Here is a 13,018-nt window from a genome sequence, read left to right on the forward strand (position 1 = left end):
CTACTTTGAAGAGGTGGTTTGAAGATAGGGAAGTGTGTTGTCCTGAGGAGGTGGCCCAACCATAGGTAAATCCTGAAGGTTGGAAGCAGAGAAGCCCAGAAGGTCCAGAATATTGAGTGCAGCCTGGGGCCCAAGAGCACAGCCTGGGGCCCAAGGGCACAGCCTGGGGCTGCTGATGGTGAGGAAATCTGGCTCAGGATGGAGGCCTTGCCATTGGCCCCAAACTGCACAACAGCAGTAGGATCTTCACTATGAGTGAGGAGTGACCCCTTAGAGCCTCAGATACCTCAACCAAAAATGAGAAACATAATGCCTGCTCCATGGGGTTATGGGGAGGATTAAAAGATTTAAGGCACGTGTCATATCAATGCCAGACCCACTGTGCTGCTCAACATACACCTGTTTCTTCCTTCATATAGGCAGCATAGGCTGGTGGTCAAGTACGTGGGCTTAGACCCATGTTGTTGTCCAGCTTTAGAGCCTCATTGCTATCAAGTCCAGTTACTAGCTGCAAGATCTTAAGCATGTTACTTAACCTTCTCTGCCTCAGTTTCTTCATCTGTGGCTGATAATAATACCCACCTGTCAGGGTGGTTGTGAGGAATACATGAGTTAATATATGAGAGCCTAGAACAATGCCTGACACATAGTAAGTGCTACGTAAGTATTTTCTCTTCTTTTAATACTATTTTAAATATTCCTAAAGAGGTGAACACTTTGTTCCTGGTTACCGGAGTGAGAAGCAGCAAACCTTATATGTATGGATAAGGTGGGGGCATAAATTCCCCTTTACTGAGCACTCATAATGTCAGGTGTTTAGCTTAATATAATTTACTTAAAATACTTTATATATTATATATCATATATAATCTGAATATGATTTAGATTAATCTAATATTAATGCCCACTTTTGGGAATAGGTAATTATCACTCCCAACTTTGACATGGAAAAACTGAGACTCAGAGATACCTAAATAGTGACTTATCAAAGACATGTAGTTAGCAAGTGGTGGTGCTGGGATGCTAAGACATCACATTTCCACTCCGCAAAGATGTTTAGGCTGGCAGTCATCCATGCCATTCACCATGGTACATGGATCAGGAAACACAGGGCCAGGGGGAGGAACATTGCCCAGAATGTCACAGTGAGCAAGTGAAAGTTCTGGGATCAGAACCCTGCGCTCTCGATTCTCAGCCTGCTTGTTCTTGACAGAATGGGGAACATACATGTCTAGAAGTCTTCATCAAATGGATCCTGCACTTTCTTCCCCAAGGAATCAAATTTCCAGTCATGGGACCACAGAGCCAGCAATGAAGGAGAGGAATGATCTCCTTACAGCATGAACCTGTATGGTTGGTGGGAGGGATTTGGTGACTTACATGGGGTCTTCCACTCCCACCCATCACGGCAGGGAATTCTTCAACCCTTTCATCATCTAGGGTCCCTGTTCATCTGACCCAAGACACTGAACAGTTTTATGAGTGAACAGATCTTGCTGCACTGTGGCTCACTTTCCCCAGCCCAGCTTCACAAGCAGGCATGGAGCTGCTTTTCTGCCATGACTTCTTAGCTCTCAGAGTCACTTATCTTCTGTAGCTGGAGTTGGGCTCTCCTGATAAATAAGAGAAAGCCTAGAGATCGCCTGCCTAGAGGTCACCCTGCTCAGAGGCTTTGGCCACTTCGAACTTGAGAGGGAGAAATTTGAGGCTCTGAGGACATGTTCCCACCCTGCAGATATAAAACTGTATCTTCCTGTGCCAAGCAAACTGGATAACACTTGCAATTAACCAAATAACTCAAGAGGGAAGGGAACTTTTCTTGCCTATTCAGATGGATATTTGGGGACCTTAATTATCAGCAATTTTTCTCAATCCACAAATGTGTCAGTTATTGTCAGTGCGGCTAAGTCTGTAAGATAAAAGCATTCCTATTTATTTTCCTACAAAATACAAAAAGTTATAACAAAGGGAATATCGTGGACTTGTTTGAGATTTTTATTATTCAGAAGCCAAGAGCTAGAAGGGACATCAGAAAGAGATTGCAGGTAGTGATTTTTCAAACATTCTTTTGGAGAGTGGAATTCTTAGTCATGTGATATTTTAAATGAAACTCCAATTTATAAAAGAGGTAAAAATGGAGAAGAAGTGCTTGCTGGCTTTCATGGATAAGCAATCCTACCTGCTCAGTTTCCGCCTATCCCATTTCAGTGAGGCTACTGTACAGAGCCCCCAGGATCCTGCACACACAGTTTTTAAAACTAATGGTCTGGTTCAGCTCATCTGAGGATCAGATAAGGAAATAAAGGCACAGAGAATTTTTTAAGGTTGTGGTCTATTTAGATTGAAAGTTGGAATTCCTTTCTCTTCGTCCAGTGCTTTTTAATGATGAAGTTTGAATTTTGTTCCGGTTATCTACTGATAGGTAACAAACTTGAATTTTAGTGACTTATATTTCTTATGAATCTATGGTCTGGTTAAGGCTTAAAAGGAATGACTTGTTTTGTTCCATGATACCAAGGGTCTCAATCGACATAATCCAACTGATGAGGGCTAGCTGGATATCTCTCTTTATACAGTTTTAGGGTCTCTCCACAGGATCTTTTCAGCATGGCTACCTCAAGATACTTAGACTTCTTACATGGAGAGTCAGAGTTCCAACTCAGAGTTCAAAATACCCAGGCAGAGCTACAAGTCTTCTTCCTCATCTATCCTAGAAAGTCCCAGAATGTAATTCTTACCACATTCTTTTGGTCACATAGGGCCATTCCTGCTTCAGTGTGGGAAAGAACTACACATGGGCATGCATACTGGGAAGCATGGATCATTGGGGAGCCATCTTTTTTTGGGGGGGAGCCATTTTGAATGCTGCTACCTGATTACCTTGCTTTTGGCAAGACCTTACCTGACTTATTTAAATAGGTTCTGATGCAGTTTGACCTGAAACAGAGAACATAAAGTCATTATGGCTTTCCTTAGATCTTAAGGGAACTGTCATGTGAAGAGTGGTAGAGTAGTTCTAGAAGGCCACAGAAATATGACCCAGGACCAAAAAGTCGTAATTACAAGGAGGCTAGTTTTGACTGACTATAGAAAAGGACTTATAAACAATTAAAACAGCCAACATTAGATGTGGCTTTCTCTGCATGAGTAGTGAGTTTCTCCATCATAAGAGAGGTCTCTCTCATTCCTTCTACCACTGGAAGTATTTGATTCTCAGCAAAGATGATTAGGAGAGAAACTTGCATCTCCTTGAACTTTGGGATGCTAAATACTATGTGCATTTCTAAGAATCAAGATTTCATATAAATCTAATTCTTGTTTGTTTGTCTTTTCTTTTTCCCCTTTTTTGGACATTTCCTTCATCTGACTGCCCATCAATATATAGAAGAAATGCTTATTCCTACTCCTATTACTTGTAAGTATCGACCCGGGGAAACTTTGCTTCGTGCCCTGTAAGGGAACCTGTAGCATGCATTTCCTGCACCAACCAAGTGTCTGTTGGTTTCTCATACTCACTTCTGTCTAAGTCATCTGTAGCCCCAAAGTTTTTATTTCCCATAGATGTTTTCCATTTGAAAATGCACTGTCATTGTTGCATTGTTGATGTCTGTTATGTTTCTTCCATCTTGGACTCCTCCCTCCCCATCCTCCCCACCTTTGTTTGGAGCTGTGAAGGGCTGTTTCTCCTTTGGCAGTGTCGTTTTATAGTTAGAAATCCCCAGATTTCAAGAAGAGGTCAACCTAATCCCCCTGCAGGACTTGCAGACATAAAACAGAATCACAGATCTCAGCAACTTCAGAGCCCATTTATATCTACTTGGGGAATGTGTCGCCTTAAGGGGCTCAAAGGTTAGAGAGAAATTCATTGACTGTTTCCACTATTTCAGCAAGTCTACAGGGAAATGGGACTTTACCTAGAACCAGCTTCATAGGTGACAGAAACATCCGAGGTCTTTGGGCTGGAATTATCTCAGTCTGGTGTTTGGCAATAGTTATCTCCTGTTATCAATGCATTTTGTTGGTAGTTATGTGTGGGCTGTTGCCTGTCAATTTTTTTGCACTTTCTAAATAAAAATGATGATTTTTCTCATTATTAAATCAGACATTTTGAAAACATGAAGGTAAAGGGAAAGAAAAACTACACGAATAGATCCTTGGTATGAAAAGTTAAGAAAACCACTGAAGTAATCCCATATCCTTAATATGCATTTCCAGTGTTTGAACATTGAGGTCCAGAGAGCTGTGTGAAATCACACATCCAGTGGGATTAAAACTCAGAATGTCTGGCTTCTGGCAAAGTGTATTGTCCATCATTCCATGTCTAGCTCTACCCTGGCATACCCCGCCTTACAAGAGAGGCCATGCCTGTTAGTGACCATCTGCTGAAGTCTTCACAGACGCAGATTTAGCCAGCAAAAGGCTCTCCCACCCCCTGTGCTCAGTGTTTCGGTCTAAGGTCAACAGGCTAGGCACTGAGTAAATAAGATTCTGGTGCCACCACCATCATGTTCTATAGGAACCGATGGACGCCACCATCAACACTGAAAGTACCGGAGAACCTGTTTTGTTTGTTCATTCACTCATCTGGCAAACATGCATTGAACATGTTCATTATGTTCCAGACACTGTGGATGGAGAGATGGCCAGGACTTTGAGCGCTACCTTCCTAGTGTTCAAGCCTGTCTGGGGACTAGTGTAAAATCAAATGCTTGAAATGTTGGCTGAGACGCACCTATATGTACTGTCCTATAGAGGCATTTACTCAGGTGACTAATTTTTTAATGGGGCAGGGGATAGTTACCAGTGTTTGTAGGGATGGATTTGCCCACTCCTGAAGAAACAAGAATTCTAAACAGAGGGAACCGCATCTGCAAAGGCACAGGGGTTAAAATGATATGGTGTGTTGTTGCTGTGGTGAAGAGAATGAGCTTCAGGAATCATGCAGCTCTGGGTTCAAGCCACATCTTTGTCACACACCAGTTATGAATCCTTGAGGAAATCCTCAGAACTCCTTGAGCCTTATTTCTCTTAACTCTAAAATGGGGTAACAGTGCCTAACTCAGGGAATGAGGGATTTTATAAAGTGCCTCGCACAAAGTTGGCACTAATGAAATGTTAGTTTTCTTTATTTCCTTTTGTAGAAACCATAAGGGGTCAGGAAAGTAGTGGTGGCCCCTGGGAGCTCCTCTGGCCTTCGAGAGGTTCTTCTGGCACCAGTGTTCCACAGTAGTTACAGGCATGTGATGACCCGTCCCTGTCTCTGGGCACCTCACCTCCTCCGTCTGTTAGACAGTGTGCATAGCACTGTCTTTGGATGCCCACTTCATGCCAGGAACTGTGCTGGGTAATGTGGCAGAATCCAAGATGCACAGTGCAAGAGTATAGGAGACAGACTAGCAAGTACTTGTAGTTCGAGGTGCAGTGATAAACAGTTGTGCAGTTGTGCAAACTTAGAGTTCTAAGTCACAGATTTATTTAATGTTTATTTCTGAGAGAGAGAGAGAGCAAGAGAGTGCACACAAGCAGGGGAGTGGCAGAGAGAGAGGGGGACAGAGGATCCCAAAGCGGGCTCTGCACTGACAGCAATGAGCCTGATGTGGGGCTCAAATCACGAACCATGAGATCATGACCTGAGTGCAGTCAGACACTCGACTGACTGAGCCACCCAGGTGCCCCCTAAGTTACAGATCTTAGCGTGTGAAGCTCATGCCAGCTGGGGAACTAAACGTGGTTGAAGATTCAGCGGAGGAGAACTGGAAAGGCAGACAGAGAGGTAGGAGCAAAGCTTTAAGAACCAAGTCCGTTGTGGAAGGAAGATTTGACAGTAGAGATGCAGAGAGATGGCAGTGGAGAACGTGAGCGTGTCCCAGACATCTGAGCATCAGCAGTCATTTGTGCAGGTCATGGGGTGGGTTGAGGGACAAAGCCAGCCTAGAGCCCATGAGGAGGAGGATACTTCTTTTTAACCACCAGACCCTAAAGCAGAGGAGAAACATGAGAGTGGCTACTTGAAGGGTGAGAAAGTCCTGGGAACTTGTATACAATGAAGTAGAGGAGTCTGTGCAGAGGAAGAGGCTGAAGATGCTTGTGGGGAGTGGGGGGTTAGGGGGAGGGCACGTCTGGAAGGGAAGGTCTGGAGGCAAAGTGGGGATAGGGAGCAGCCTCAGAGGGGAGGCACAACAGGTTCTGTGAGACTGTAGGATGGAGAGATGAATGTAGGTGGAGAAAAGGGAACAAAAAGGAAATGCTGACACCCGTGATTTCCAGATTCAGAACTCCATTCTTAGGTGTAGACTCCAAGTGGGTGCTTTCAACCTGTCTGGAGAACCTCAGTTCTGTTCATGGACATCAGTACCTTGCTAGGGACAAGAAGTGGTAGCTATTCCTGGCTGACAAGGACACCCTTGAGGCACTTCTGTCTTTGCCATCCTGGGTATTTGCCAGCTGGTCAGAGCTGAGAGCACTGGGCTGCCAGATCAGAAGTAGCCAGGGGATTAGAGTGAAGAGGGACCAACAGAGTGCTAATAATGACCAGGATAAACAGAGCTGTAGACCAAAGGAACTGAGACCTAAGGACAGAGAAAAGTCTACAATGGGGCCCTTCATTGTCCAGCACATGCTACAAAATAGGGAGATAATGTGAGTTTTGTTGTCAGACCTAGATCCCGATTCTATGTCAGACTGTTCAGACCTTGAACATACATGGAACCACTCTGAGCCTCAGTTTCTTCATCTGCAAAGTGGTGATAACAATGTTAACTCCCCAGGTTTTTGCGTTTTTGCCAGGGCTGGTGAGAGGGTATACGTAGAGTGGCTACTACAAAGTAGCAGCTATGATTCCTTACATTCCGAGCTAACCGAAATGCCTCTCTAGAATGCCTTTTTGCTTTTCTCTATAGTAAAGCTCCCAACCACTTCAGTGTCTGCTTTTTAAAAGGATATTAAGAGTTGGAATGTGTTCGCAGATTAATTTATCTCGAGGTGTGTGATGGGCACTGTAATTGTTTCAAACAGAGACATTTTAGTGTAGCAGTTCTTGAAAAAGCACTAAGTTGTTTACCAACTGTTCCAGCAGAGAGAGAGCACTTAACTGTTCCACTTAGCCTTAGGTAAATGCCTGTACACGTGTCATGGAGACAGAAAACAGTGACCTGGGCTGGGCCTTGTCTGCAGAGACTCTGGAACTCTTGAGTTCCCATATCCTTCCCATCTTTCCCCATTCCAGCATATTTGAATCCTACATCTACCCTTCAAGGTCCAGATCTAACAGTGCTTCCTACAGGAAGTCTTCCCTGATTCTCTCCACCCACGGGAATGGTGCTTTTCTCTGAACTCTCACTGTAATTACTTGGTATCATGGGCAGGAAGGGGCAAATGTATCTTAAGAATGTTTCTTGTTCTTTCTGGTTTTCCTCATGTGAATGAGAAGAGCAAGATGATATTAAAAGCCATAACAGCTGAAGTCAACTGGGAGATGGTCTGTTCTCAAAAAGAAAAGAAATGGCAACGATTTTTAGCTACCTCCAGACCCTTTCCCTTCCTTGCTTCTCTATCTTTAAGGCAACCTTTGCTCCTGTGCAGCCTCTGGGTCTCAGTTGACTAAGATGTAAAGTGGAGACTAAAAATGGGTACCTCGCAGAGATCTTTCAAGGAGTCAAGGACATAATAAAATGCTTATTATGTAGTAGATCTTCAACCAAAGTAAGAAATCACCTCTGTTGGTCAGTGCATACACTTTTTCACATCATAGGCTGTTGCAAATCAAGTATTGTTGCCTCAGTACATGTAAAGAGGAATTTAAAATGATTATATCAAGAGATACTCAAAAAGCTTTTTATGTAATTCATCAGCCACTTCAAATAAAAATGAAGAAAAGATAGGAATTGAAGGAAACCGTTTAGAGATGATAAGTATCAATTACCAAAAGCTGACAGCAGACATGTTGACAAGCGGAAGGGGAAGGTGTCACCATGAGGGCCAGGCAGAGATGGCAGCCATGTTGCTGTGCAGCCAAGGGGAGGACTGTGATGAGAACTGATTCCTGCCCCCTCAACCCCCCTGGAGCAGCTCGGTCCCCTTGAAAGTGCAGCCTGGGAATCTGCATCTTAGCACACACCTCAAGTTCTTATTTTGCATGCCTACTTTGAGAGCAGCTTTTCTCCTGACACCCTTACATCACCCCGATACAACTGCCCCTTTCTCAATATCACACCTTTGCACTTGGCCCTCTTCCTGGGATGCCTAGTCACCCTCTGTGCCTGGAAAATTCCAACTGAAGGGGGAAATTGCCATTCGTATTTAGGCAGACCGTATCCGTGTCCTCACCTTTGTTGTTGCATCCAGCCTTCATTCATTTGTCCCCTGACTCACTCATTCACGAACAATTCTTAGGTTATTCTGCCCGTGGTGTATTTGCACGTCTGTCTCCTTGTTGACAAGGACTGTGTGTTACTCATCTTTCATTTCCTGATGACTAACTTGGAGCCCAGAACAAATCAGACATCATCAGACTGTGTCGATTACTTGAATGAGTGCACCCAGGTGGGTGTATGTGTGAGGTTGCTACCCCCATTTTGTTTTCTCTCCCATTGAATTATGCTTTTCCATTCTCCTGAAGATAGTATCCATCTTCATACATTTTTGGCATATGGTGATGGGGGGGGTGTCTTTCAGATCAGATGTATTTTTGTAATTTTATATTGGTTTTAGGTTTAGAAATGTTGTACTTGCATTTCCCAATTATAAATGCATAAAATTAATGAATACTGCCACAATGCAGTGGGCTAGATCATGTGCACAGATAGATTTGGATAGGGATTGCAACTGAATGGATGCTTTATTGTTCACTCTATTGAATTAGAGTCTAAACACATCAGTCATAAATACCAAACAGAGCAAATCTATAAGTCAGAGGCTCTGTCAACTTAATCAGGGAAGATACAAATGAACATTTCTCCTCCAAAGAAGATAGAAGATGTGCATACTTCAGTTTTAAGTTTATACTTTAAGTTTTAAAACCCAACTAGGTTTTAGTGATGCCTTGAGGCTTGGAAAGGTCTGCCTGTGATTCTGCTTCTGTTCTGTAAATGCATTTGAATTTTGTAAAGCAGGTAAACAGGAGTATGGGGAATACTGCTGACAGAAAGCAGTGACATACCAAAATGTGGTTGGAAAGAGAAGTTCTCATGGAGAAAGTTACGATGTGCTACTCACAGCTCCCTTCACAAATGAAGGACTTTGGGTGGATACCCCGTAGTGTGATTATAAGAGCAGAGGGTAGTTCTATTTTTTTATTTTTTGAGGCACCTCCGTACTGTTTTCCACAGTGGCTGCCCGAGTTCACATTGCCACCAATAATACACGAGGGTTCCTTTTTCTCCACATCCTCACCAACACTTGTTGTTTCTTGTGTTTTTGATTTTAGCCATTCTGACGGGTGTAAAGTGATACCTTATTGTGGGTTTGATTTGCATTTCCCTGATGATGAGTGATGTGGAGCATCTTTGTACGTGTCTGTGTGTCTTCTTTGGAAAAATGGATAAAGAGGTTGTGGAAGTGTATGTGTGTGTGTGGGGGGGGGTATAAAACGTATATGTATATAAAATGGAATATTACTCAGCCATAAAAAAGAATGAGATCTTGCCATTTGCAACAACATGGATAGATCTAGAAGGTGTAATGCTAAGTGAAATAAATTATCTGAAGAAAGACAAATACCATATGATTTTACTCATGTGGAACTTAAGAAACAAAACAGAAAAAAAGAGACCACCAACAAAAAAACTTCCTGAATACAGAGAACAAACCACTGGTTACCAGAGATGAGGTGGTGGTGGGGATGGATGAAATAGATAAAGAAGATTAAGAGTACACTTATCTTGGTGAACAGTGAGAAATGTATAGAATTGTTGAATTATTATGTTGCATACCTGAAACTAATATAATACTATATACTTCAATTTTTAATTAAAAAAATTGTTTTTTAGAGAATGAAAGACTTACTCCCCTAGTGACCAGAATTACTGCTGGTAGACAACTCTTGGCTGACAGCCCCCTTTGGGATCATTTTTCCTTCAGAGCTGCTTCATCCAAGGTCATCCAGTAGCTATTCAGTACAGGGGTGTGAGAGTCACCCCAGCTTCAGAGCTTCCCATGGGGTTGCCTTAAGTCTTCATTTCCCATGCATCACCAAGTTCCCCTTCCACCCACTCTTTCCCTTCCCTTCCCTCACCTGTCTTTTCCTTTCCCTCCCATAGATGTTGACCCCAGAAGCGCCTCCTAGTTCATCTCCTGCCTGTCAGTCTCTGTCTCAGAGTCCAATTCTCAAGGAACACAGTCTGCCACATTTCCATTGGCTTCTCTTCCATTTGTCCACTGGAGACAAGTGGATTTGAGTATGTGGCATGCCCCTCCCCTGCACGTGCACATATCATTGCCTGTGGACCCTCTGTGTACCAACTAATTGGGGTCACCACTTGTTGCCTGCTGATGATAAGTAAACTCTAAAAACTTCATCCTTGGGCACTCATTCATTCACAGGCATTTGCTCTTCTTTGGGCTGTGGGCATCACCATGCATAGCTCTCGCCTGGGGGAGCTCACTGTGCATCACAAAAGTGACTGTAGCTTTTGCTGGACCAGCCAGAGGAGAGAGCGAGGGTCAGAAGTGCCCACCACCATGCTCCTCAAGGCCCTCCAGGGCAGGATGGGTTTAATTCTGAAAGCCCTTGCCTTTAGCAAGCATCCCCAGAGTGGGAACGACGCTTTCAGCTAGGGCTGTAGCAAAGATAGGATCCTGAGGGGCTCAAACTGGAAAATGCCTTTCTAAACGTTTCAGTGTAGTGCTTTTAATGGAAGGAAGTGCTTTAGTTAAGCTCTGTAATGTTGATAATGATGATAATGATTACGTCGTGTTTGTATATACAGCTTTACCTCTTCCAAAGTGCTTTCCCACTTAGTACCTAGGTGTCTGGTTGGGCTTGGAGGCACTTAGCAAGGTATTATTGGATGGATGCCTATGCCGTGCAGGAAAGAGCCCCAGCATCCTGGCTCTGCACCTTCAGGAACTTGACTGAGTCCCACCTTCAGTGTCTTGTCTGTAAAATGGGGGTAATAACATCTACATTGCTGTTTCCGTGACATATTCTTTCATTCATGAGCATTTACTGAGCAGTTGTTCTTTTGTGCTAAGTACCGAGCCATGCGTTAAGTATTTAGAAAGAAATACTCTTCTTTCAGGAAGCTCACAGCTTAAAAGGCAACTTTCACATATTAAAAAGTTATAAAATAATGTTATATATACTTGGAAGAGGAGAATGAAGACATGGCAGAGGGAAGAAGTCACTGAATCTGCTTTGAGGAAAGACACCTCTGGACCAACTTAAGAGGGTGCCTCACCAAAGAAATGATACCCACATTTCTCTTTGGCCTCACTGTCTAGAAATACACACACACACACACACACACACACACACACACACACACACACGCATGCACACATTGTATAACTAAATAGATTACATGCTGGGGAATGAGTTGGGAACAAAGAAATAGAGTAGAGAGGGAAAGAAAAGAGGAAGGAGAAAGTGTGAATCCCAGTGCCACTACTTAGCAGCTGTGAATCCTGAGCGTTCTGAGTTTGTTTCTTATCTGTATAATGGGAATTTTAGTGCTCACTTCATGAGATTATCTTAAGAAATTAAATGATATAATGTCTGTGCCAGGGGAATGGTTGTCTTTTATTAAATGGCAGAACTGAGCTGGGACATAGCCGTGGTGGGTGGTGTCGGGGGTTGGGGGAAGATAGAAGTTGTAACTTCCAAATGTAAGTTAAATGGAAGAAGAATTTGCCCAATAGAATGAAGAGGGTCTATTGTAGATAGTGGTTCTTAAACTCACAAAATGTCTCCCTGAGTAATCGGATAAGACATGCCTCCTCCTAGCATCTGTCCATGCGGATATCGGTGAGAGAGGTCAGAGTCAGTTAATGATTCTGGCCAGCGTCACGAGGGTGGACAAAATCATTTCAACACAAGAACACTTTGTAGACCAGTGGTCAGAAAAAAGGCTGGGGTTGTTAGAAGGTCTACCCGTGGTTATTTCTAAAATAGGAGCTGGAGAGTGACAGGTCTGTCACTACCAAAACCTGCCTTAAAAGTGGAAAGGGTCTCAGAATGCAGAAGGGCCACTCTGTTGTGACCAGTCCCATTGTCACATTAGGAATGTCACCTCCTTCCTGGCCACAGAGTTCAGAGTGTATGTTTGAGGAGGCAGCGAGGTAGGGAGAGTACCATAAGTCACAACTCATAAAGACTGGAGAACTGATTTCATTGGTCTCAAGGGTTGGCTAGACATTTTAAAGTTCACCAGGTTACTCTAATCTGAAACCATGGCTGAAAACCATCCAACTGAGAGACCTTGAGAATCCAGGGTCATGGAATATAATCATTTGGAAGATAAGCACGAGGGCTTGTTCTGGCCACTTAACCTAGAACCTCAGTTGGGAATTTGTTCCCACTGTATCATCAAATAGACACAGCTTTGGTTATGCTAATGGAAATCGCGTTTGGAAGGCAGAGTCCAAAGAAGACAGAGCCCTATTTGCCAACACTGTTTCCTTCCTTTAGATATTGAGGTAGACAATCTGTATGCTATTCACGAATGTGTAGACGCCATTTAACAAATGGCAAAAATGACCCAGGCACATTTTAAAATATTATTTAATTTATCATAACAATCATTCCTCTTAGTGGTGTTGGTACCACTGTGAGGAGTAAAGACCCCTCAGCCATCATCTGTCTCCTGGGAAATAGGTGTTCATGAGCCTTCTCTTCATCAGTGAAACCTCAAGGAGCCCAGTACTTCTGCTTGTGAAATCTGATTTTTATCAGAATAAACATTGTTTGAGCTTCTTTCTGGAGCAGTTTTTAATTCCAATGGCTTTGAACCACTGGGCAAAACATTCTAAAAGGGTGGGGATTGTTGGGTATATGGCAACCACACAGTTTTTGTTTTTGTTT

General features: G+C 43.3%; 1 protein-coding gene across 13 annotated transcripts in view; it reads left to right on the top strand.

The window, feature by feature from the left end:
• The window catches only part of PTPRT (protein tyrosine phosphatase receptor type T), a 1,056,329-nt gene that overhangs the window by 893,914 nt on the left and 149,397 nt on the right, over positions 1-13,018 (top strand). For 8 of the 13 annotated variants that reach the window (XM_027070121.2, XM_027070126.2, XM_053199941.1 and 5 more), the window contains one exon: positions 3,386-3,415. The exons of the other annotated variants lie outside the window; for them this stretch is intronic. In XM_027070121.2, coding sequence (XP_026925922.1) covers positions 3,386-3,415 — 30 coding nt within the window. The remainder of the gene's footprint in view (positions 1-3,385; positions 3,416-13,018) is intronic. 13 annotated transcript variants of the gene reach the window in all.

This window comes from Acinonyx jubatus, chromosome A3, assembly GCF_027475565.1.
Source record: "Acinonyx jubatus isolate Ajub_Pintada_27869175 chromosome A3, VMU_Ajub_asm_v1.0, whole genome shotgun sequence".
Lineage (NCBI taxonomy): Eukaryota > Metazoa > Chordata > Mammalia > Carnivora > Felidae > Acinonyx > Acinonyx jubatus.